We start from the raw sequence: 27,725 nt of genomic DNA, 5'->3' as shown, positions 1-27,725 counted from the left end.
TCCTGGGATGCATAAACAGGGAATCTTGAGTAGGAATAGAGAGGTTATTTTAAGTCTGTATTTGGCTCTGATGAGACTTCTGCTGGAATACTGTGTCCAGTTCCAGTGATCCACAACTGAAGAAGATGTTGATAAATTGGAAAAGGGTCAGAGAAGAGCCACAAGAATGACTGATGAGAAAACATGCCTTACCGTGACAGACTCAAAAGAGTTCAAACAAAGAGAAGTTTATGGGGTGACGCAATTACAATCTGTAAGTACCTACATGGGAACAAATATCTAATAAGGGGCTCTTCAATCTAACCCAGAAAGATATAACATGAACTGGAAGTTACACAAATTCAGACTAGAAATAAAGTATACATTTTTTAATGGTGAGAGTAATTAACCGTTGGAACAACTAACGAAGGTTCTTGGTGGATTCACCAACATTGACAATTTTTAATTCAATATTGGATGTTTTTCTACAAGCTATGCTCTAGGAATTATTTTGGGGAAGTGCTCCGGCCTGTGCTATAGGAGATGTCAGACAAGATGATCACAATGGTCCCTTCTGGCCTCAGAATCTATGAATCATCAGAGAGGCCGAAGTACTGAATATGCTTGGAGACTTAACTCAGCCCTACAAGTTCTCCCTCCTGGTGAAGGTTGAAGTACATGGGCAGGGCAGTGTAGGCCACTGCTGCTCATGTGTGCTTTATCTGTTCATTAACAAAGGACTCCTTTTGTCTCTAGGCCTGTCAGTTCAGCACTTTTCACCAGCACTAAATTCTTTTGGGGGGGAAAAAAAAAGAGAGAGAGAGAGAAATAAAAAGATATATCTAAAACACAAGCTCAGATGAAAAATGCTCTGCAAGTGTTTTTTTCTTCCTGCAAACCACAAGCTGCTACATGTGGCTAGGCCTTGTTAAGGCCCGTAGGCATGATACAAGCCTTTCATAACACATACTTCTCTCTTGAAAAGCTTAGCCAGCAGACTTGGTCTTTCATTATCCATCAATTTCTACAATATTTAGAAAGAAGGAAACCCCAGCCACAACAAGTCTAACTTCCAACCTAGAATCTTTACTGTTTGTTAATAGTGTATTATGCTTTTTGGATACTCTAAGTTAAAATAACCCCTTAAATATGAAGTTAAACCTTAAATAATAAAGCCTAGTAACAGCATGCTTCTTCAAGAGAGAAAGGCATGCCACAACCTGATCCTTATTTACTGTCCTTGAACTCTTGAATTAATTATAACAAATTACAGGGAGACTAGGGAGTTTATTGTGCTTATAAATTGTACCTAATAACCACCTATAATTTAATCTGGGTTAATCCAAAATACCAGAGTTATTATTCAAGACAATACACCAATACACCAACATTTGTGGTATTGTCTAATCTTCACATAGGCTGAGCTTGACTTCTTCAAGTTGAACCGACTTCATAAATTTCAGCGACCACAAAGCCAAGTGACAACATAAACACCTCAGCATTCACTGTGGCTAGCCCAGTTTCTAGAGCTTGGAATGGAATGGGAAAAATAAGGCAAATCACAAACTGAATTAAAGGGGGTGAGGGAAATCTACATTCTGGCAGATTTTCAGTTGAAAATGATATGTTTGGTGCACACATGCATATTACAGAGACACTAGTACAAGAGACTTGGTGGTTAATACTTCGTTAACCATATTTCTGTACTTAGGTCTGTTGCTCTGAGCAGCAAAACACTTAACCATGTGTCTAATATTAAGCACATGAACAGGCCCAATAGACTATTCATGCATTTAACATTAGGTATGTGCTTAAGTACCTTTCTGAATTGGGGCCTGAATGAAGAAGGCCCCAATCTTTGAAATCTCTTAGTGATCGGGGGAGATCTCAGGTGACTGGAAATAGGCTAATTTAGTGTCCATCTTTAAAAAAAGGGAAGGAGGAGGATCCAGGGAACTACAGGCCAGTCAGCCTCACCTCAGTCCCTGGAAAAATCATGGAGCAGGTCCTCAAGGAATCAATTCTGAAGCACTTAGAGGAGAGGAAAGTGATCAGGAACAGACAGCATGGATTCACCAAGGGCAAGTCATGCCTGACTAACCTAATTGCCTTCTATGAGGAGATAACTGGCTCTGTGGATGAGGGGAAAGCAGTGGACGTGTTATTCCTTGGCTTTAGCAAAGCTTTTGATATGGCCTCCCACAGTATTCTTGCCGGCAAGTTAAAGAAGTATGGGCTGGATGAGTGGTCTGTAAGGTGGATAGAAAGCTGGCTAGATCGTTGGGCTCAACAGGTAGTGATCAATGGTTCCATGTCTAGCTGGCAGCTGATATCAGCCGGAGTGCCCCAAGGGTCGGTCCTGGAGCTGGTTTTGTTCAATATCTTCATTAATGATCTGGAGGATGGCGTGGACTGCACCTTCAGCAAGTTTGCAGATGACAGTAAACTGGGAGGAGTAGTAGATACGCTGGGGGGTAAGGATAGGATACAGAGGGACCTAGACAAATTAGAGGATGGGTCCAAAAGAAATCTGATGAGGTTCAACAAGGATAAGTGCAGAGTCCTGCACTTAGGACAGAAGAATCCCATGCACTGCTACAGACTAGGGACCAAATGGCTTGGCAGCAGTTCTGCAGAAAAGGACCTAGGGGTTACAGTAGATGAGAAGCTGGATATGAGTCAACAGTGTGCCCTTGTTGCCCAGAAGGCTAACAGCATTTTGGGCTGTATAAGTAGGGGCACTGCCAGCAGTTTGAGGGACATGATCATTCCCCTCTATTCGACATTGGTGAGGCCTCATCTGGAGTACTGTGTCCAGTTTTGGGCCCCACATTACAAGAAGGATGTGGAAAAACTGGAAAGAATCCAGTGGAGGGCAACAAAAATGATTAGGGGGGCTGGAGCACATGACTTATGAGGAGAGGACGAGAGAACTGGGATCATTTAGTCTGCAGAAGAGAAGAATGAGTGGGGATTTGATAGTTGCTTTCAACTATCTGAAAAGGGGTTCCAAAGAGGATGGATCTAGACTGTTCTCAGTGGTACCATATGACAGAACAAGGAGTAATGGTCTCAGGTTGCAGTGGGGGAGGTTTAAGTTGGATATTAGGAAAAACTTTTTCATTAGGACAGTAGTGAAGCACTGGAATGGGTTACCTAGGGAGGTGGTGGGGAATCTCCTTCCTTAGAGGTTTTTAAGGTCAGGCTTGACAAAGCCCTGGCTGGGATGATTTACTTGGGGATTGGTCAAGGTTTGAGCAGGGGGTTGGACTAAATGACCTCCTGAGTTTCCTTCCAACCCTGATATTCTATGATTCTATGATTCTTTCTTCCTTGTTGGACAAGACAAACAGAGCCTTCACCATTTTAAGATCTCTTTTAGACCTAGTTGTAAAGGGAAAGAAACGTATAGGTACTTGATGACAAAAGATTCTATTCTGATAATGTTCCTCCCCTTTTCTTTCCACATTTATTCTTTTTTAAACATAAAATATTAAAATATAAAACAAATATAATGGAACAATATTTTGCAGCCCAATTACTCATGATGTCAATAATGAATAACATACACCATTTCATCCATAGATCTCAATGTGCTTTACAGAGGATGTCAGTATCACTGTCCCCATTTCACAGATAGGGAAACAGAGGCACAAGGAGGGACGTGACTTGCCAAGGTCACCCAGCAAAGCAGCGGCAGAGAGGGTAACTGACTCTAAGTCTCCTGTCTCCCAGTCCATTGCCCTATCCACTAGGCTACACTGCTTCCCCTGTCAAACTCAACTGGATTTCAAATCTGATGTGAAAAATCTCTTGCTAAACCTCCTTCATTGTGTTTTGCCTGTAGGCGATAAGAGAAATGCAGGTTTCAATGGGTTATTTCTGACTCTGCAGTTCAATTATTCTTTGATTTAAGCTGAATAACTGCAATTCTATTTTTTATAAGTATAGAAACTAAAAGATGACCCACAGCTGTGTATGTGGAGAAATATGTATCTTGTTAGGAGAAGAGGACCACAAGTCCAGAGCAGCTGGCTCTCTCCCCTTCCCAGCCCCCATGAAAAAATTTACATTAGATTCTGCCCTAAAATACAGATGTCTATAACTCAGCCTACTTCTTCCACTAACACTGGCTGACTGGGTTCAAAATATGCTGTTGCCTGCCCTGAAAGGTAAGTGTGACTAACATTAGGAGTTATCATCACTCTGGGAAAAGATGGCTTAAGTTACATATAGAAGTAACATGAGTCAACAGTTTGAAGATTTTTCTGGTAGCCAGCCAGGTTAATGGTCAAGTAGGTTAGAGTGTCATGCTAAAAAAAATTCATGAGTTGACTAGAGCAAATGTTATGTAGCCTGGAAGGTAAAAACTTCATAGGAAATCTCTTTTTAAAAAAGCGCTTTAATTCAGAAATAGCTTGCAACTGCTCTTAATTTATTCTTTAGGCACAAACAAGTCACTACAGAATTCTTTTCAAAGCACTCTGCTCCAGAAGAGACCTAATGTCTTGATTTTCAAAGGCCAGACACCCTTTGTGTAAAAGTGCATTCACACATCACTGCTCCTGCACTTAGCAGTGCAAACATCTGTGACCCCACAACAGCACCTGTCCACTTGCATATGTGCGAGTTCACAATCTCAAAATAATGGGGTTTGTGGGTACAAACTCTGACACTTGTGTACTCAGGTGCTAGTTTATTTAAAGGGTGAGTATAAATTTAAACTTTTACAGAAGACATGCAGGTGTTTGCACTTGGAAACTGCAGGCTCTGGTACTGGCAGCAGAACTTTGCTCATGCAAAAATGGGGGCTGGATTAAAGTCAAGCTGAAAATGTACCTCTAAGTACTCCATCATTTATACTGGGAAACACAGGATCACAAATCTTCAGCTGACTAGGGAAGCCATCAGTAGAGCCTTTGGATCAGATTCCAAACTCAACAGCATAAACCTATTTATTTTAGAGGATTTTTTTTTCCTGCAGTGAGATCAGAATCTAGCCCATTAACTGCACAGTGCCTTTGTCACTGATTTGTCTTTGAAATGTTGTCCGAAAATATTGCTTAAAATGAAATGTGCGGAGTCAGAAGCTTCTACAAAACAGATAAAACTATCTGGCTTCAGCACCGTCAGTATATCTTAAGATACATTCCTGTGAAAAGGTTGCCTGAATACCCTCCCCTTTGCACTAGTAACTAAAAGCTAGCAATCCTGCAGAATGCAATACATTTCATTCAACTCTCTGTCTTTATTTTTTGAAAAGACCTTGGAGACCTTCACAACTTCATGAGTATAATATAAACTAGTCCCCACTTATCAGGAGAAAATGGATCAAACTGTGGAAGACAGGGAAATTCTAACATCTCAGCAAACATGACCCTGTGTTAGTGAACAGTGCTCTACTAAAGGCAGGATGTTGCCAGCACACTATGTGAATCAATGCCCTGCCTGCTGGGTGAAGTGGATTTGTTTTATTAAGTGAGTAATTATTCTTTGTAAAACCTTCAAAAACAGCTGAAGATACCAAGTGCCACAGCAGCTGCCAAAGATAAAACAGTGAACCAGTAAACATCTCACTGCACAGGAATCTGCCATCTTCCTACCCTGGTATTTCTGCCAAATTCTTGTTGAGATTTTCATAAAGATCGCCACACAAACACTTCTTTTAAACTCAAAAGTCCCCAGGACTGTACTGACATCCAACTGCAGATTTTTTAGCCTTACATCCTGCCAAGAGGGGAAAAACGCTGAAGGTATTTGGCTGAAGAAAAAAGCTGCTTCCAGAACTATTTCCATGGTTTGTATGTATCTTAGAGAAGGAGAAAGTTTGCCGTACCTTGCAGTATAACTACCAAATTCAACCATTTTTAATAAAGATTAGATAGGTTATTGCAAATGAGGTTTTTACTTCTTGATTTTTGACATAGTAAATTTAAAAGCAATAGCCCATACATTTTTGCATGACATTTCTTGCACGATTACGTGTGAATCACATAATTGTGTCAAAAATGTGTGGGGTCCTCAGGACTTTCCTGTTTAAAACACAGGCCCACTGTAATATATCCAGGGTTCCTTTATTAGCTGACTCAGTAATTTAGCACTATTACACATGTACAGTATAGGTGAGAATGTTATTCTGTGATCCTTCAAATGTCATCTATTCTGAAATGTAATTGTAAAAATGGCACTTTCTTACACAGCAGATCTGCTCTGTGTGTGTGTGTGTCAGTCCCAGAATATTAGAAAGACAAGATGGGTGAGGTAATATCTTCTATTGGACCAACTTCTGTTGGTGGGAGAGACAAGCTTTCAAGCTACACAGAGCTCTTTCTCAGGTCACAGAGTGTGCATGTGTACTCAGTCAGATCTGTAGTGAAAAAGATACCATTACTTTACTACACTAAACCAGCACAGGTCTGGGAAGTGAACTGCACAAAAACAGAATTGTTAACTAGCTCCCAATTGCAGAGTTACCTGTACAACACCATCGTCTTCAAACTGTGCAGTTACACCTCGGCATTCAGTGCAGCTGCATATGCATAGCTGAGGGTATAATCTGAGAAAAATGGGATTTGAACAGGTGTAAATTTGGGCTTCATTGGTTCCCAGTATCTCTACTACTTGTGGAGATGCACAAACCAATAGAAACAAGCAAGGCTTTCAGATCCCAGGATGAATTTACAGCTCTGGCATTTAAAAGCAAAATTGACATAGAATTCATTAGGACACAAACGTGGAACCCCACAACGCCCAGTCAGGAACAATGGTCTCAGGGTTACGGTGCTGGCCAGGGATTCTGGAGATCTGGATTCAATTGGCAGTTCTTCAACAGCCTTCCTCTCTGACCCAGAACACATTACAATCTCGCTATGTCTCGGATCCCCGTGTGTCATATGGGGATGATATTTCCATTCTCCCACTCTTTGTCTATATTTAGATCACAAGCTTTTAGGGCAAGGAGCATCTCTCCCTATGAGCATGTACAGCACCTTGCACAATGGGGCTCCATTGTCATTTGGTGCTACTCTAATACAAATAATAATTATTAGAGCCATATACTTCAATTTTTACATTTCCTGATTGTTACTGTCTTTTTATATATATATAATCTTAATGTAGCATTCCAAATAAGGTGGAGTGGTTTTGTTTTGTTTTTGCATTTCATTTCCTCTGGTTTATTTTTTAATGGAAAATAAAGGGGGATGATAAGACCGAGAAAAATGAAGTGACTAGCATATGAGTATTGTTATTTATTTATTTGGATTGAAAAAACATCTATCTCAAGCTACAGGCATTTGTGTGAAGTCTAAAAAATATTCAGAATTTAAGGACAAATAAGAAATTTAAGGACAAATATCCCAGCTTTAACAATTTAGGGTGTCCAGACGTCCCGATAAAATCAGGACTGTCCTGATATTTAGGCATTTGTCCCGAGTCCCGACCGATGTTTGGTCGGGACGCAATTTGTCCCGATATTTCCCACTCCTGGTTGGTTTTTTTGCTCCACCAGCAGGATTTCCCCACAAGTCCCGATATTTTCTTCATCCCATCTGGTCACCCTATAACAATCCATGCCTGCAGCCAAAGGATACAGCACTCTTTTAAATAAATAAATACCACTCTGGCACCATTACACAAACTGTAATGCATACTCCCCAATAAAAGCAATGAAACTAGATAAAGTCATTGTCTAAGGACAGATGTAGGGTGAGGCAAGTGGTGGTAAATCTACTGTCCACTGGTCTGCCATGCACTAACTAGCTGCAGAGACCCTGCTACTCTGCACTAAAAGTTTCCTAGTGTGCTCTGAGCTACTGCATGGTAGCAGGTTCCACAGGGCCATATTCACACCCTGGCTTGCCTCTTCATGTAGATGAGCTTTAAGTGTGGCCTAAATAGCCCACCCAATTCCAGACTCTGCTAAGCCAAAGGCTAGGAATAAATTCTGGGGTCAAGGTTCCCTCATGCAGAAGCCCTGCTGCCAGCATTCTCATGGGGTATATCTTCACAGCAGTGAGACTGTGTGATCTGCACCCACGTCTGAGAACCCAGGTTAGCCTACCTAGCCTATGCGTGAGCAGCCACACTGCAAAGCTACACCCGACTTACTGTGTACTCACTGATGTCATGCTCCTATGTGTGTCACTAGGACTTCTGTGGGCACATCCCATGGTTCTTTGCACTGCAGTAAGCTGAGCTGCTCTATGATTCTTTACCACCAAATAATTGGAGAACTTCTCTGTCCTGCTGAGCACACAGGGAGAACTGTGGGAAGGCACTTGAGAACTATTAGCACTCGAGTGATTTAGCCTGTGTCCTCACTGCAAAGTGGGTGGGTTACCAGCCTGAGTGAGCAGAACCCAGACTGTAACCTCCAGCCCCATGCACATCAGGTTGAAAGCACTACTTAACTCAGCTGAGAGGTTTTTGTGTACGGACAAGAGAGGGGTTAGGGACAACACCCAAGTAAGAGCTCAGGTTAATTCTGCAGTGAAGATGTATCTTTGGTTTAAACCAATGTTGTTAGCCCCCGTGTGTATCTGCTGATGAAGCAGCCTCTCCCAGGAAGAGCTAAGCTCTTGAGAAAAAACTAGTCTCAAATCATTTAGGGCATATGTATGTCAAAAAAAGAGTTCGTTCAACTACACCTGAAGACAAATTGGAAGCAATGTAGGCTATGGAGCAGTGTAACATTCACTCTGCACACAACACTGCCTAATGAGCAGGCAACACTGTTCTGTATTGACTGGAAGAGATATTTTTATTTTTTAGGATAACCCCATGTAAATCACATTGTAATAGCCTAATTTTTAGATGACAAAGACAGAGATCACCATGAGATCACTTAACTCCTCTGTGCTCAAGTGCTAATAGTTCTCAAGTGACTTCCCACAGTTCTCCCTGTGTGCTCAGCAGGACAGAGAGTTCTCCAATTATTTGGTGGTAAAGAATCATAGAGCAGCACAGAGATCATTTAACTCCTCCGCCTGAAAGATCACACACTTCTCACCAAATGTAGAGGAAAGGGAGGGCCGATAGCCAGAACTGCTACTTGAGGATCCAGGGGTGCAAAGTTATTCTTCTCCCTCCTAGTACAAGAAATTCAGTGGATTGCCTTCTAGCACTACTGCCCTTGAAAAAAATAAATAGCCCTCTCTGATTTGTTAATCATCTGCATGTCAGCTATACTGAAATTTTGCACAATATATTGGGGGAGAAAAGAGACAACATCAGATTAATTAACATAGGTTATACATTCACTAACCTCACTTACTTTCAGTATAGCTAGGACCAAATTCCTTTCTGCCAGCCACAAGGAAGAAGGTATAAATAGGATGAGAAAGGTGCAGGTCAGTTCAACAAATATTTCTTTAAAAATGTATGTATGTATGTAAATATTTATTTGAAAAATCTGTGTTTTCATGTAGCATGACAACATCCTTCTCCTGGAGAAGTTTAGACGTAATGAACATTACATTAATGTACAAAAAATTAGCCCGGGGTTCGGTAGGGCTGTCTCAGATTGGTTGATGAGAAACTGTCATTTATAATTAGTGAATAAGCATAAGCTGGTCTTTGAGCTGTAATATGGATCATTTTAATTAAAGTATTTCCTTTCCAATATATAGGAGATGAGAATTAATTGAAAAGAGGGATGGAGGCAGGAAAAAGTCTACAAAGGAAATATATCTAGTTCTAACACATCGCTTTTCTGCTGTTTCAGCTTCTTAGGCTCGTTTATTTTCATAAAATAATTAAAATGTGGGCTCTTTTTAGGCTAGCAAATTAGGTGTTGTACATACTGATTCAAGGGAAATTATCACAAACCATGTCCTCTCACCAGGGTTCAAAGGGATCTTGCATGTTGATATTTTTTTTAATTACACTGCACCCATCATCAAGATATCTAATGTTACTTCCATCAATAATCAAACATAATGAAGGCCTTTATAAACAAAAGAGCGATTCCCTCCCTTCCTGGCCTACCCCAAAGCAAAATTTTGACAAAGCCTCTGAGAGTAAATACCTACATGCAATAAGTCTTATCTGAAATGTTATATGACTAGCTAGATTTGCTGTTAAAGACCACTTCCCTCTACAAACCCGTAGGCTATAGTTTTTTTTAAAAGTTCATTATTCAGAAGGCCATTCATTTCCTTAAGATAGTGTGCCGTGTAAACAAAGCTAGACTTGTAATTTTCCACTTCATTTCAAAAGGGAGGAAAAAGTTTAATTTTCATGCATGCCTCAGAACATCACAGGAAGTTTACAATGGTGCCAAAATGTGGTTTTAAAAGAATCTCAATCAAGAATAAAACAAAACAAAGGAACACATTCAGATCACATAAGCAGACTTCAGCTGGAAAGTAAATGAAAAATTTATTGGCAGTACTGGAAAAATCTAATGGAGAAAAACCGACAGCCATAACATACTTGAAATAGAGGAACACAGATTCCTATGTACTGGATTGTACTAGTGGTCCATCTACCAACAGCTGCTTCAGAGGTAAGTGCAAGAAGGAAGAGGTCATCCAGAGCTAGTGCAACAAACTCATTACAACATATACACAGACAACTGTTTGTCTGTAGGGACAGACCCCAGGACCTGCAGCACCAACACCACAAGCCCCTACAACTTGAGCCCCTAGTGAGTAAACGACAGGCCCTTATTCTCACTGGAGCCAGCCAGTACCGACATGATCACATCCTACACCAGGGGTCGGCAACCTTTCAGAAGTGGTGTGCCGAATCTTCATTTATTCACTCTAATTTAAGGTTTCGCGTGCCAGTAATACATTTTAACGTTTTTAGAAAGTCTCTTTCTATAAGTCTATAATAAATAACTAAACTATTGTTGCATGTAAAGCAAATAAGGTTTTTAAAATGTTTAAAGAAGCTTCATTTAAAATTAAATTAAAATGCAGAACCTCTTGGACTTGTGTCCAGGACTCAGGCAGTATGAGTGCCACTGAAAATCAGTTCGCGTGCCGCCTTCGGCACCCGTGCCATAGGTTGCCTACCCGTCCTACACCTTTGTAGCACAATACCACAACCTGAACAGCTCTTTAAAATGATTGTCACAATGCGTCTTTATTATTTCCCTATGCAAGGATGGCAGTGTGTTTTGAGCAACAGGCTTGAAAAGTCTTATGGAAGCCCAGTCAGCAGGGAGAAGGGTTTGCCATCCTCTGCAAATTTTACCAACAGTGAATTAAAGGTTAAATCTTCAGAGTGAAACAAAGTCCCAAGAAGGAAGCCCCTGTCTGTTCTCTGTGGTTCATACAGCATTATTCATAATGTTAGGCAGTTGTTGCTTCCATGCTCAAGGCCAAAATTTCCACTTCTCTCACGGTTGTGCAGTGCGCATACACCCTCTATCCAGCTGCCTGCCCTCCACCACAAAAGGGGCCGGCTGATTCTAGTATTGCCAACCCCCAAGCATTAAAAAACCCTGAGTCCAGATTATTTTTAAATCAGTTAGATTTTTTTTAAAACAATACGTCTGGGGTTCTTTTTATTTTCATGTTGGGTTTTGAGCCTTTAAGATGCACTTGCATCACATCTTCAAGCTTTTCTTTGGAACCACATTGGCTAGAAATCTGTTACTTTGTATAAAACGAAAACAGAAATTCTCATCGAATTGTATGACTCCAGGAGCTCAGGATTTAACAAGTATTGTGAGACACGTGATATCACATGCGTTGGCAAAACTGTTTCCTACATTAGTGTACAGTAGGTGTAATATACCTGTAAAGTTATGTATTCATATTAGCAATGGGCTTGAGTCATTTCTGGGTGGTAGGCCCCAGCTATGCCACTTCAGTCATGAACATTCTCTTGCAAAGGGACAGAGAGCCAGCCGACAAAGCACACAATGGAGGTGGGTTCAGCCCAGGAAAGGGCAGGCCAGGCCATCCACCCTCTCCCACTAGTGAATGCTTCCACCAGCATGGCAAAGACATATCTTTAAATATCTACGATAAAGATGTATAACTTTAGAATACTAGGAATTCAAAACCTAGCCCTTGGGGAAATGCTGCCATTTAACAAGGCACTATACAAAACCCTCGCTGATTTTAAAGGTACACAAGTCCCAGTGGGAGTAACATGTGTATGAAAATGAGACTAAACCCCCAAATGAAAATGAAGTAATATTTCCTAATGATCAACATGAAAGCATTATGCTTTCTAATGCCAGGACACTGCTGTTACAACATTTCTGACCTTCAAAACATACTAACCAGCATTTTTTTTCCCTGTTGCTTTAAAGTAGCCTGGATCTTAACACTTATATTTACACAACATTATTCCATGGAATGGTTAAATATGTACTCAACTCCACCCCCACCGCACGCATGAAAACACACTCGCTTTCCAGGCTAAATACATAGTATAATGTTTTAGATTAGATCTGGGTGTCAACGGCTTCTGAAAATATCTGGCACGAAAAGCTCAGCTTTCAATAACCAACACACAGAGAGAACAAGCTCCTCATTCACTGGAGGGAGTCAGCAGGGAGAAGTGTTTGCCATCCTCAGCAAATTATTTTATAAACAGGAATTAATGCTGAATCTTAAGTCTGCCTTGAAGAAGCTCTTATTTTTAAGTCCACAAGACAGTTTACCAGCCATTAAAACAACATTTCTAGCTAACATAAAAAATGAGGAAAGAATCCACTGAATGTTGTTGAAGAAAAAACACGAAACCCCCCCCATCACATTATAACAATGTGAAGCATTCAGATTTTGTTTGTTTTTTTTAAAGGAAAATAATAAAGCCATTTAAACACTGCTTTGTTTACAATAGGGAAGGGCCATAAAGCTGGTGAATATATTTTGTGCTGCAGTAACTATCAGTATTAAAGAAATCCAGTGGTTTAAAAAAAAATTGTCACAGAAACATTGAAACAGGAAAAGGAAAATACTTCAGATTATCTAGTCTAATACAGGATTCTTCCCTAAGGTAAATTTCATTGCTTTGTCCACTATGAATTTATATGATTCAAGTTTCTGCTGCTTCCTTTGGGAGACTGTATTACAATTCAATCTCATTATTAAGATATTTATGCTGAAGTCTAACTTGTCCTTTTCTTTATTTCATCACATTGATCCAAAGTGCTATAGCAGGTAAGGCCAATGAGACAATTGACAAAGTCTATGTGTAGCCTACTAATAACTTTTATAGTATCTCTTTAACGTGCATGATCATTCCGTTTCCTTGGAAGGAATTACTGAGTGGGGGATAACAGAGTTTAACTAGAGTAAAAGAGATAAAACTAAGAAGAGGACAATTTAGATTGGATGTCAGGAAAAAAAAAATCTTCCTAACCATGTGATCTATTAGGCTATGAAAGAGTTTCCCCGCTAGAGAAGTGATCCATGTCTGACTGCTGGAACTAGACATGGCGACAGACAGACAGACAGATAGATAGATAGATAGAACTTTAGTCATTCTTTTCCATTTCTAATACCTGCTGTTTAGGATAACGCTTATTGTGCTCTTTCGCTATGATATCTATATCTGAAAATGGTTACTTCTTTTAAAGTTACAATCAGTGGGCCAGACCTGCAGCTGGTGTAAACTGGAACCGCTACCACTGAAGTCAGTGGAGCTACAGCAATTGACAATCTGGCCCAGTGTCTTATCAGGTAACACAAAAACAATACACTCTGGAGGCCTTCAAAGTTACTTAACTGGACAACAAACAGTTAAAAACAGTCTTTTTCCCTTAGAGCACTGAATCTAGAGATACCAATGGCTAGAGCTGATAACACCAGACAGGTGAAGTTTGTATAGAGCGGATAAAGTCTGTACTTAAGGAGAAATCAAAGCGTGCTCACTTGCTGTATGAGATAACAACCTGCTTCAGAGAGAGGCTGATGCTGCAATGCCAGAAGCTTCTGCAACAGTCCACTGTGAAAATGAGGTGCTCTTAAGAATAACACATGCAGCAACATTGTCTGGAGTGAGGCTTTCTGTGAGGTGGGACAGATGAGGGATGTCTAACACTCTGCCACTGGTTTGAGACTTAAAATGCCACTTATATATTTTAGTGCGGACTTCAGCAACTACATGTAGGATTTGCACAGCCTCTTCAGGCTCTCAGTGATTAAGAACTTGGCTGCGAAGGCAGGAGTTTTAAATCTGAATTAACAGCCGTGACTTCAGTAGAGTTAACCTAGGTGTACACTGATGTAAGAGAGATCAGACTATGGGTTTGGCTACATTTGCAGCTGTACAGCGCTGGGAGTTAAAGCTGTCTTCGTAGAGCTGTGTAGGGAAAGTGCTGGAGTGTGGCCACACTGACAGCTACCAGCGCTGCAGTGTGGCCACATTTGCAGCATTTGCAGCGCTGTTGAGAGTGGTGCATTATGGGCAGCTATCCCAGTGTTCAAGTGGCTGCAACATGCTTTTCAAAAGGGGGGGGTGGAGTGTGACAGGGAGTGTGGGGGAGACAGAGAGAGTGGATTTTTGGAGCTGACACAGTCAGCTCCCTGCTTTGCAAGTTCCGACCCTTTCCCCCACCCCTCTCTCATTCACTAAATGCAACTAGCCCTCTGTTTTTTTCCTCACAGACCAGATAAGCAGCTGCTCCGAAACGAACCCCCCCCCACTCCTGCATGCCTGCTGCTTCTCTCCTCAAGCAAACATTCCAAAGGGATCCCTCTGCCTGCCTCTGCTCGAGCAAACAGTACAGATAAGCAGCTCCGGGAGCCCCGAGTTCACAACAAAACAACAAAGAGTGTTATCTTTACTTTAAAAGCATTATGAGAAGGTTCCGGAGGTCAGTTACAGCGTAATAAGATTAATCATTGTTTACACTGGCACTCCAGCACCAGCGCTGTTCTCTTTATTCCTCTTGTCGAGGTGGAGTACATGCAGCGCTGTAGCCAGGGAGATACAGAGCTGTATGTGCCTTGCCAGTGTGGACGGGGAGTAAGTTACAGTGCTGTAAAGCCACCACCAGCGCTGTAACTCTCAAGTGCAGCCAAGCCCTATGGCCTTGTGTATTAAAATCTCTCCTTTCACCTCGTTTCTTTTCTTAGTCACTCAGTTCTCGCACATTTCTCCCAGCCTATCATGTGACAAGACATTTCATTTTATTTTATTTAGTTTACAAGTTTACATTTGAAATTATGTGTATTTAAAAATTCTGATGATCTTTTACACAACATTAATGTTAAGGATCTTTCTATGTTTCTTCTTGTTCTTGTAAAATCACAGTAAGATACAAGCATGTGACACTTCTTTGCCTCATGCCTTACTTCACACCAGAAGTGTGCATTAATCAGCATTGCCATACAGTCTGTCATGTCTCGTTACTTCAGGAAAATGCACTCTTGATTAGGCTATATCAATCCTATGGTACAGACCCCATGGTTTTCTTGACATACATATGATGTTCTGAATGTCTATTTTGGCCAATGGCATTGCTATATTGCTCAAATCCATTACTCCACTTTGATTCTGAAGCAGACAAAGAGACACTCAGCCACCAGGTACAGATGTGACCAAAATTGAAAAGAAAAGCAGTTTATGTACTGTACCACATTAACAGCCAAAAACGTTCCACATCACTGAGCTTGCCACAAGGAGGGACTGACTGGAATAGAAAAATGTGTTATCCTTATCAAGGCAATTAAAAGCACCATTTAAAAACAACAGTGACTAACGCAAAAACAATCAAATGGTACTTGTATTAAAAACAGTAACCACACTCAGCATTTGACGATGTTTAACTTTAACTTATCTAAAAAACATAAAACAAAATAGATTCAAAAGAAAACAAATAGCTGAGAGCGGGACTTTTCATCAATGAAAAAAAGAAATCAGAAAGGAGAGATAAAAAAAGAGACCTGAATAAAACAAAATGATCTTGCCAGCAATCTTCTGTTTTTCCCCCTGAATATATTTATGTTCCTCATCTAGTCACAACCCAGATTTTCCCCCAGTCCTATTCTCCAGTGAAGTCAAAAGCATCCATTCATAACAATTTGTTGCCATGTTAATGGTAATAGCACATTATCAATTCCTCACTTTGCATTTGAAGCAAAATAAAATAGGACGAGAAAGGATGTGAAGAAGAAACCTTTGTTTAGAGCATAAACAGTAAAGCTGGGAGAAAAAAAGAGGTGGTGGTGAAACACAAGAAGAAATGGATGTAAATTGAATTAAAAGAGGGTAGCGCTGAGGCCAGTTTTTCAAAAGGCCTCCAAAAACATGCTTGGCAGCCACACACACTCCTTTTCCATCTGCAAACACATTTCATTTCAAAATTTTGCAGGTGCAGTTGTGACCATCCCTTTCCAAATTTTGTTCCTGCATAAAAGCTGTACATTGCCTTCCTCAAAGAAAATACAGAGCTGGGAGTGGGATTCAGATTAGAGGCACAATCCACCATGGTGCTGACCGACTCCTACAAGATGCAGAATACTCTGATCTTCCTACACAGACAAATCAAATCCTCCAAGATGCAGCATGCTGCCTGTGAGGTGCTGTATGCTTTCGAACCCCACTGATTGCAATGCAAGGAAAAGCAGCAAAGAGTCCTGTGGCACCTTATAGACTAACAGACGTTTTGGAGCATGAGCTTTCGTGGGTGAATACCCACTTCGTCAGATGCTCCAAAACGTCTGTTAGTCTATAAGGTGCCACAGGACTCTTTGCTGCTTTTACAGATCCAGACTAACACGGCTACCCCTCTGATACAATGCAAGGAAAGGTGCTCAGCATCTTGCAGGATTTGGCCCCAGAGGCCCAATTCTGCAAGGGGACAAACACTAATACTACTCAAAACAATGGACTTAAATTCTACAAGGTACTGAATTCCTCCTGCAAAATGGAATTTTAAAAAAAGGCACTGCAAGATGCACATCACCATGAGAGATCATGCCTGAAGATCGGAATGATGGAGGGACTAAAATGCAATCTCCACATTTCTCCTGGAACTGTCTGCAGTGAGTGGGGACAGCCTGACTGTCACTTGTTCAGAAAACAGTATTACACCCACATGAGAGGCAGCCCCGAGAGCATGTGGGGTCTGTTTGCAGAACAACAGCTCAATGAAAACAAGTTGGTTTGCTCTAGACATTATACAAAGGCTTATTTTTAAGCACAAATGGTTGGAAGGATGCCTCCTCTGAGTTAACAGCAAATAAAAGGCAGACTTATAATTTCTAATCTATGCAAATATCTACTCTGCAGGGCATCACAAAGACTGCTTTATCAGACACCATGCAAATCCAAGGCGCTTTAAATATCCAAAGCAGACAGCATTTCCACCTGTGATGGCTGGTAACTCGGAGAACAGCTGGATGACTGGAAAAGTTGTTGTTTAACTAGCCTGTAATTGAAATAGTGCCTTCCATGAATAAATCTTTTGCTAATGTGCCAAGACCCCTACACCCAAACCAATTGCTTCTGCTACAGTTGCCATTAAGGGCAGATAGTTTGAGAAATCCTAGAAAAATCTGTGGGTAAATCAGGTCACATAGTTTTGCTAACACTTAAATAATAAAACTGCCTCTGCTCACACAGCAAAAAGAGTCTGCACTTATATTAGACTCTGCTATGAATTTCTAAACTGGAAAAGGCACTTTTACCTAAAATTTCTTGGTGTAGTTTTCTGCCACCATGCTCTTTCTGTTATCTTATTCACTCATTCAATGATGAGTTATCATGATGTGCATTTATAAAGGTAACCATAACCATAGTTCATGGGCTCACTTCACATGATTTAGATGAAGAGTCAGTATCATCTTCCCAAATACACGGCCCTGTTTAGGTGACTAATAAGTTGATCTGTAGTCAGTTTATTACTAATTCTCCTGTCCAGGCAAGGCAGGGCTTCAGGAGTCTCTATCCCACTCTGCGGATCCCAGTCCTTTTTAACTGATGGACAATTTTTATGTTAAAAGGTGTAACAGCCTTCCTATATCATTCCACGGCGTTAAGGTGAGTTTATCCCCCAGGGCGGGATTTCCAGAAGTGCTCGGTGCTGGCTTAACTCTGCTCCCATTGAAGTCAATGGTAAAACTCCTCAATTATGCCACTGCTGAGTGCTTCTTAAAACTCAACCAGTAAATGTCTGGTCAGCTGTACCACCTTGGGTGGACCAGCCGGAGCGTAATACTGACAGTGGCAATTTGTTCCTATCTCCCCTAACTTTCACTCATCTAACTGGAAACTATTTCCCAATTTCCTCTTCAGTCCCAGCATTTCTCCCCTTTGACCTTGCCTGCTCCTTAGTCACAGTTACTGGATGCTGATGTGCAATTGAGTTGTTGCTATCTGGAGGTGTTAGATGGAGTCAAGCTCATTCTATCTTTAAAGTGACAGAATTTACATTTCTGGGGTATAGTTTCCTCTCATCAGTATTTTCACAATGTATGGAGTACTGTCATATCTGAGTCCATGTGTCACAGGGAGAGAGCAGGACAGCACACAGCCAATTGGACATCCTACCTTCCCTCCACCCACACAACCCAAAGGTCAAGGATGATTCCCCCCTCTTCCATACCACAAGGAGTGGAATCTGGGCTCTTGGATGTCCCTTCACTCCTGGAAGTCATGAGGAGCATTTAGCTCATAAACCACTACAGACCACCACTTCCTAATCTTATAGCGCAGGGGCAGAGAAAACTTTGCCAGTAAATGAATTGCCTTGAATTTTGAATATTTGTGTACTATGTGTATATTTGTTCCCCTGAACACTTTATATAACAATCCAGGAATATAAATCAAAGCCAGGAATTCCAGGCCCTGCAGTTAGTGGAAGGCCTAGATTAAGAGATGAGTTTTAGATTACACTCTAAACATGACCAGGTTTAGGCTTAAACATATTTCAAGCAAGAGCAAAATTCCTGAAGTAAGGCGCTCACCACCAGCAAGGCTCTCTCACTGGCTTCACAGGCAGTAACATTTTTGGTTTGTTTTTGGTAGTTTTGCATTTCTAAGTGGAGTGAATGACGTGTTTGATCAGAAGAACATACTCGAAAAAAATCAAATTCCATTTAATACAATTTGTAATTAACAGGGCAGACACAAGGCTGCTGCCAGCATACACCAAGGAGCAATACTTCCAGGAAGGGGAGCTCTGGAAACTCCATCAGGAGGACACAGCCAGCCAATACACCCTCAGCTACGGAACATGGCCTAGCATTGATCCTATGGAGCACTGACTAGAAGTTAAAACTTCCTCTCCTAGAAATAGGACAGTCAGATCCCCATCCTGGGGAGCAGCTGCCTCACGTGGAGCAGTGGTCGTATGACGTTCTCTGTCTGTGGGTTGTCGTCATTACTTTAAGTTTAACTATTCTCCATAACCATCCTGTTATTCAAGATTTGTCAGAAACTATTAGACTCTTTGCCTAGCTAGTCTTCGCTCAACTGATCTTTGATGCTTCAGGCAGATATCCTCCACTTCCCATGGTAGAAGCAAACAGGTGACAGGCTAGACTCTCAGCATCTGCCAGGCCAGATTCCCATTCTAGTTCAGGATGGGTAGGGCGGGCTTCCGGAATGGAGTCGAAAGAGGCTCTGCATGGCCTGTGCTCAGGGCCGTCCTTAGGCATAGGCAGAATAGGCAGCCGCGTAGGGCCTCACTCTCCCTGGGGGCACCACTCTGCAGACAGCCCAGACAGTGTAGAAGCAGGGCTGCTGGGTCCTAGAGAGAGCCGGATGCAGCACAGTCTGAGGAATGGGATTGGCTGCTGGGATCTCTGGGAAGGGGAGAGGGTAGGGGTTGGGAAAGGAGCTCACCTGTGAGTGTGACTCTTTCCCCCCGGCTGAGGTGAGGTGAGGCAGGCTCTGCAGCTCTGGAACCAGTATCCTTTGTTGTGCCCCATAACATCCATTCTTCTCCCCCCCTGCCCCATGGAGCAACCCGTCCTTTCTCCCTCCTCCCCAGGAGCAACCCTCTCTCTCTCTCCTCCCTCCCCTCCATCAGGGCTAGATTGGGTGAGGTGCTGGGGGATAGGTGGAGGGAGGAGGCTGGCTGGCTGCCTGCTGAGGAATGAAAGTGAAAGTAACTCACTTCCTCAGCAGGCAGCCAGGATTGGAATGTCACACAGGGCTTGGCTGGGGTTAGCCAGATGTGTGAAAAATCAGGATAGGGGATTGGGGTAGGGTGAGCAGATATACCTATTTTATAGGGACAGTCCCAATTTTGGGGTCTTTTTCTTATATAGGCTCCTTTTACACCCTCCCATCCCTGTCCTGATTTTTCACACTTTCTGTCTGGTCACTCTAGGTGGGGTAATTGGTGCCTATATAAGACAAAGCCCCAAATATCGGGACTGGCCCTATAAAATCAGGACATCTGGATCTGGTCACCCTAGCTGGGGAGCGCCTCTCCCCCGGGCTGGCAGCTGCCAGCGATCCATCTCATCCAGGGGGAGCTGCACAGGGTAGGATGAGCTGCTGTGGCTCCATGGGTGCCCCGTCCCTGAGATCAGATGCTGTGCTAACTTCACCATGGTCCGTAAGGCTGGTTGTGGTGCCCACTGACGTGTGATTGGACCTGAGGGTTTGCTGCTGCTGTTGCCACTCTGCACCCCAAGAGGTGGATTTTGGGGTCCTGCAGTTTTCCACCTATTTCCTCCTCTACTGCCGCTGTTGGACCAGCAGGCTGGGGGGTGAGCCAAGCATGAAAGCAGTACTGTGTTGCCATTTAGATTGTCATTTAACAACTTTGTTTGCCAAAAATTCTTGCTAACAATCCTGAATCCAATTTCAATATTTTTTTTAAAAAAATATCAATATCTTAGCCAAAAACAGAAAATTAAGTTGTTGACAATTATTAGTGACAAGTTTGGTTTGAGGCAAGGAGTGGGCCAGTTTTCATCAGAGAAACAAAAAATGTTGACTGACTTTCTTATAGCCTGTTACTCCTGATAAGAGCCCTCCAACAACTGTAATATGCTCATCTCCTTACTAGTGTATAAAGCAGGGGTCAGCAACCTACGGCACATGTGTCAAAGGTGGCAGGTGAGCTGATTTTTGATGGTATGCAGCAGCAGGCTGAGAGGCTCAGCCCATCACTGCTCTGGGGTTCTGGCTGCTGCCCTATTGCCAGCTGGGATACCAGCCATCGGCCCCACTCAGCACCTGTTGCTGGCCTGGGGACCCCCAAGGAACCCCAGGCTGGCAGTGGGCTGAGCAGGCCAGCTGAACCACTCAACCTGCTGTCAGCCTGGGGTTCCATTCACTCAGCCGGCAGCGGGCTGAGTGGGCTGGTGGCGGGCTGAGCAGGGCCGATGGAGGGTTGAGTGGCTCAGTCTGCTGCCAGTCTGGGGTGCCAGCAGCACTCAGCCTACTGCTACTCCGGGGTTCCGGCTGCTGGCCCCTTGTCAATCAGAAGCTCAGCCGCCAGCCCCACTCTGCCTCCTGCCAGCCTGGGTGAGCAGAATCCCAGGCTGGTAGCGGGCTGAGGGGGGGGGGGGGGGGTTGGCGGCCGGGATCCTGGCTGGCAGGAGTTGGTGGTCAGAACCCCAGAGAGCAGCGGGCTGAGCAAGGCCTGGGATCCTTGTCTAGGGTTCCAGCCACCAGCCCGCTGCCGGTTTGGGGTTTCATTTACTCAGCTGGCAGTGGCCTGAGCAGGACCGGTGGCCAAGACCTCAAATAATAACAATAGTTTATTTATATAATATAGACGTAGAGAGAAACCTTCTACAAACATTAAAATGTATTACTGGCACGAGAAACCTTAAATTACAGTGAACTTGGCACACCACTTCTGAAAGGTTGCCGACCCCTGGTATAGAGTGACCATATGTTGTACTAAGATTCTCCTGCCTTTTTTTTTTTTCCCTGTGAGTCAGTATACCTTTTGCCAGCCCAGAAGTTGGGCAGCCAATGTTTTACGTTTTCACAATGTTTTCTCCAACTTTCATAAAGTAAATACATAGTTAATATGAGTTAAAAAGGCCAGGGACACTTCTTTGTGAAGAATCTGTACAGCAGATCATGCCCATAGACGATCCAGAAAAGAAATTTGAGGTTGAATTTTTTAATGTTGTGATGGATAAAGCAGTATCTGCTGTTGATGAAAGGTTTAATACCTTACAAGTACACCATGAACAGTTTGGATTTTTGTATGACATAACTAAATTCAATGAAATAGGAAAACAAGAGCAACTAATGACAAAGTGCAAGAACCTAGAGAGCCTCCTGAAGCACGGTGATAGTTTTGATTTAAATGGACTTGAACTGTACGAAGAATTGAGTACACTGTCATCAATGTTGCCACATGCAAAATTGGTGATGGACATTGTACAGTTTATTCATACCCACAAACTTGTTGACATATATCTTAATGTGTACATTGCCACTCATATTCTACTGACAATTCCTGTAACAGTAGCATCAGGAGAATGGAGTTTCTCAAAACTAAAGCTCATTAAAAACTATCTCCACTCTACAATGAGTCAGGAAAGCTTAACTGGTCTTGCTATTCTTGCAATCGAACAAGACACGACTTTGTCTTTGTCATACGATGACATTATTACTGATTTTGCAGCCAAAAAAGCCAGAAAGATTGGTTTTAATTAAAAACAAATCTTTGTTTCAATACCTCTTCATATAAATTTCCAATAAAATTTTGATAAATTAAAAAATATATATTATTTGCATCATTCTGTCATATCAGAATTTTTTCTATAGTGCTGCTTCTTTAGTGCTAGTCCATCAGCATTACAGTGTGCTTAATTAAGTTAAACTGGTTTTAATAACGTGAATGTGGCAAGTTTTCCAATACTGTAAGCTTATGTTTGTGTTGCTAAGAGCAGATCAGGCACAGGGGCACCAGTTTAATAACCTTGCCTAGGGCACCATAAATCCTAAGGCCGGCCCTGCCTGTGCTCCATGTTAAATCCCTGGAGCTGGGCTAGTCAGATCAGTGCCCCTCTCCGCCAACTGATCAATGGGCGCCAGAGACTCTAACGGACGGGGAGGAGTTACATGGAGTCCCTCAGTGAGTGTCTCCCTCCCTCGCTGCTGGGGCTGTCCCTCTTCACCGCTGGCCCCGTCAAGTTCCCCCACCAGTTGATGCAGGCAGGTAGCATTTTTATCTCCTGTTTTTAATGTGTATTTTATCATCTCGTTTCTGCAGAACACTAGCTGATGCAACACACAGAGTAAATCTTTTCAAATGGATATGGCAACTGGTCATTTCTCTCACTGGTTTTACTTGGGACTGGACAGGAAGGGAACAAAATAAATGACACAATCATAAAAATCAAAACCAAAAAGAGTAATTGTCCATTCATACCCAGCTATGCCACAGATTTACTATCAAGAGCGCAACCAGAAGGAATTCACTTGCCTACACTGTAACCAGAAGGAATTCACATACCTTGTGACCTCCTGCTGCAGTCGGGACACATTGGGCACATAGAACATTACCCCAAAGAAAAGCAAAGGCTCATTGGCAAATTTGTCCAGCTGTTTCTTCAGAGGTTTTTCCAGTTCTACCCATCGTGCTTGCTGGCTCTTGCTGAGAAACCAAAGACCAAAGTAGTGTGTCTAGATAAAGAAGTAAAATAGAGACAGTTTATTTTCTGAGCCAGTTTACCAAGACCACACACACAACTGAGGTCATAAATACAAATAAGAATGGAAGGCAATAGTGTGTCAATTTTCCCAACCCGATGCAAGGCCAAAGTTGTCTTTTTGCTTTCTCTTTCACTTCTCAGGACTAATTTGAAGATGATGTCAAATAATTTTTGAAATACAGTGTATATCACAATACAAGAACAGTGCTTTTCACTACTGTCTATACAGGGTTGCACATTAAGGATTTGTCTAATCAGCAATTAAACATCCACAGCTGGCCTGCGTCAGCTGACTCCCGCTCACAGGGCTTGGGCTGCGGGGCTGTGAAACTGCCATGTGGACATGCATCTGTTGCAGAGAAAGTTGATGCCAACTGCAAAGTTGAAAAATACCTCTTCTATAGGAGGGTTTTGAGAGGGGTGTGGTGATAGTTCCCCCCGCCCTCCATCTAGCACAATGAGATACAAATAATCTACACATGGAACTTTAGAATTAAAGTAAAAGATTTTATACACATTCAGACTTTTTTCATGAAGTTTTGAAAGGTCTCGAATTCTTTCTGTATCAATATGAAAACACATTATAACAGCTCAATTTTTTCCCCCAAAACAAATGTTTTCTGGCCGGCTCTAATAGTAATAAGCCCTTAAAGTGTGATGTTAGCATGTGTTAGAAATCTTCGATGTTTCTGCGTGTATATCTACTGTCTAAGAAAAACGTGTTCATTCCAAGAAATTCCATGTCATGTACATAAGGCAATTTTTAGAAAACTCTCGAAGAAAATTGTACCAACTTTTCTTCTCTACAGCTCTTTGTACGTGTGTGAAAGATACCAGACTGAATTCTAGCAACATGTTCTCTTTCTGTCCACAAAATGGGTACACCATGGGTAGTGCCATCGCAAACTTCCCCTCACAGTACCACTTTGAAGTACGGTTCATTGCAAGTACTGCTTCAGTCACTACCGATCTCTTTGCTGAAATAGTCTACAGTGTTGCAATTTCTGCTAGTTGTGGCAGTGATGTTTTTTCTGTGGATACTTGTCCAAGGAAAACTGGTGATCTGTGCGAAATGAGCTATTTATCTTAATCCAAAGAGCCATCAGATAGTACTAACTTTTGGGAATGATATATCTGGGCTGGTTCTGAATCATTTGCCTAGAGATGAAAGGTACTCTATTCCATGGCTAATATCCAGAGGCAGAATCTCCATATTTCTGAATTACTTACCTTGCTATAGAGGAGGTCAACAATCTTCAGGTTGTTTCAAATATTTTATAATGCTAAAGGAGTTAGTGTCAAGAATTAATGCCTCAAAAGAAAAGAAAGTTCACTAAGTCAGGTAGCTGAGATTCAGCCAATTGGTACAGCTTTTTTGAGTCATTTATCACATACATAGAAAAGTACTCTGTGCACTCACAAGTGTATCCAGCCTTTCAGTTTGTGACTTACTTCTCCTCCCTTAAAGCATTTAGCATATCACTTCTTCTACATTCCATAAATGACCACTGTACTTTCCACCTTTTTTCCACAGGTTATCATTCAAGATGCATATGGCCCTCAAACTTCCTGTTACATCTTCCAGAACCAGAAGTTTAGAAGTCAAAAGTGAATTCACTTCATTTTCCTTGGAAAGTTTAAAGTAGTTCAAAATGTTTGATTTTATCTTCCCTTTATTTTTATTCCCAGGGTAAAATGACTTCTTCTGTTCAAAGCCTCTTATTGGCAGTATTTATATTTTTTTCCTAGCCTTTTAAATGTAAACTTTAGACTACAAATAATCTTGGTTATTTGGGTGATTTTTAAGATCGCTGACATTGGAAACTTCAATCCAAGATGACACAGATTACTGCTGCAAGTCCTTTAATAATCTGACAGTTCAGTACAGAATCTTCAGTAAGGCCTGTGTCATTTCATGTTGAATGTGAACTAGTCAGTTTCAAGAGTTCATGTATTAAAGGATTTCTTCTGAAAGGTGGTAAAATTACTATATTTTTTTCTACTCCCACACATTCCTTTTCCTTGCAATCTCTCCTCTCCTCCCACCTGCAACTAAATCTTATCTAACCTAGCAATGAATTAGTAAGGAAGGAACATTCATTTGATGATTACATATACGGAATGATTACATACCAGGAAATTAGTTTTAACTGCGTGTTTATTATTTTTTTTTAAGTTTGTACTTCGGGATGCATTGTTGCCTCTAAATGTTTTATTCTGCCTATTCCTTTAAGATCTTGATGGGAATTCTACATTGGTTTTAAACAAAACAGGGACAGTTTGCCTCACCTTATTAAACAACTGCAAAGAGTAAGGCAGAAGTCACAATTTTCAAACAGCCTTGCTTATAATATGCATTGTATTATACATTTTTATTTAAATACACTTTTTCATCAGAATTTGAGGTGGTTGAAATTTTTCTTTAAATAAAAAGTTGCAAAAAGTTCCAACATTTTCAACATTGTTTCCATTTTACAGGGTTTAATATACTTTTTAATATATTTCATATATTTTTATTGAAATTTTTATCAAAGACTTTATTGAAATGTTTGGTTTTACTTTAAACTGGATACCAGTATAACCTTTCCTCCTACTGTTCTACTAATGTACCTCAACCTTGATGTGGAGGGATCCCAACTATAGGGATGAACGAGCAGAACATATCAATATCTGTTCAGTCGTTGGCCTCTTAGAATTATAGGGTTAAAAGAGACCGCAAAGGTCATCTAGTCTAATCCCCTACCAAGATGCAGGATTTGTTGTGTCTAAACCATCCAAGACAGAGGACTATCCAGCCTTCTTTGTGAAAAGCTCCAGTGAAGGAGATTTCACAACTTTCCCTAGGCAGTCTGTTCCACTGTCCTACTGGTCTTACAGTTTGGAAGCTTTCACTGAGGACATGTCTAACCAGGGACACATAACAAAGGTGAGCCAAATTAAATGAAGGTGTGAAGTTAGAATCATGGAAGATTAGGTTTGAAAGGGACCTCAGGAGGTCATGTAGTCCAACCCCCTGCTCAAAGCAGGACCAATCCCCAGACAGATTTTTACCCCAGTTCCCTAAATGGCCCCCTCAAGGATTGAACTCACAATCCTTAGTTCAGTAGGCCAATGCTCAAACCACTCAGCTATCCCTCCCCCCCACTTTACATGGTGGGTTCAAAGATATAATAATCAGTTAATTAAAAATGAACAATGAGACCTTTATTAATACAAAACTTTGTTGTAAAGGCTTTAAAATCCCACAACTTTCAGTTTAATCAATTTTTGCTATACAGTAGTACCTCAGAGTTACAAACACCTTGGGAATGAATGGAGGTTGTTGGTAACTCTGAACAAAACCTTATAGTTGTTCTTTCAAAAGTTTACAGCTGAACATTGACTTAATATAGTTTGAAACTTTACTATGCAGAAGAAAAATGCTACTTTTCCTTTATTTTTTTAATAGTCTATGTTTCATGCTGTACTGTACTGTATTTGCCTTTTTTTTATTTCTGTCTCTGTGGCTGCCTGATTGCATACTTCCGTTTCCAAATGAAGTGTGTGGTTGACCGGTCGGTTTGTAACGCTGAACTTCTACTGTAACCTGCAGTCTATAATAGAGACATCCCTACTCGTTTGTCAGACAGCATGGTGGGAATGCCTGGAGGAGGAAGGCTAATAACACCTATTGAAGTAATTAACTCAAATCAGAGAAATCTAGTGACTCAACACTTATTGGTATATTCAGCTATAAAGACAAGTATAAATTGAACTCTAAGCAAGAGGAAGAGTCCCTGCTGCTTTAACCATAAAGCATCAGCATACCACTAATAGAAGAGTTCCCCCTAATTCCATGCTAGGATATCAGTTCAATACTGATTTAGAGGGGAGATCACCACTTACTGCAGCTGCTTGTTCTCTGAAGGTTCTCCCATTCATGTACTGATTGGGTATAATCCTGTTTAGTTTGAGACTGAGACAAGTCAGACACATTTGAGGCAGTAGGACTGCAGAATGCAGGACTTCCTGTTATGTCCAGCCAGTACTTGGATGGGATCTCTTCAAAGAAAAGCCCAGAGTGCTGTAGTAAGAGGTGCTGATGATTCAGTAAGGAGCACTCTTCTTTCTGCCTCAGTACTGAACCAAGGATCCATGTGAAGTTCTGTGGCACCATATGGTGCTAGAGGTGCCATTTTTCTTACTTAAAAAGGT

General features: G+C 41.6%; 1 protein-coding gene across 2 annotated transcripts in view; it reads right to left on the bottom strand.

The window, feature by feature from the left end:
• Positions 1–27,725, bottom strand: part of PTPN14 (protein tyrosine phosphatase non-receptor type 14) — a 192,028-nt gene that overhangs the window by 72,840 nt on the left and 91,463 nt on the right. For both annotated transcript variants that reach the window (XM_050950210.1, XM_050950211.1), the window contains exon 3: positions 23,333–23,502. In XM_050950210.1, the coding sequence (XP_050806167.1) occupies positions 23,333–23,502 (170 nt within the window). The remainder of the gene's footprint in view (positions 1–23,332; positions 23,503–27,725) is intronic.

Source organism: Gopherus flavomarginatus, chromosome 4 (assembly GCF_025201925.1).
Source record: "Gopherus flavomarginatus isolate rGopFla2 chromosome 4, rGopFla2.mat.asm, whole genome shotgun sequence".
NCBI lineage: Eukaryota > Metazoa > Chordata > Testudines > Testudinidae > Gopherus > Gopherus flavomarginatus.
This window is presented reverse-complemented; position numbering and strand designations above follow the sequence as displayed.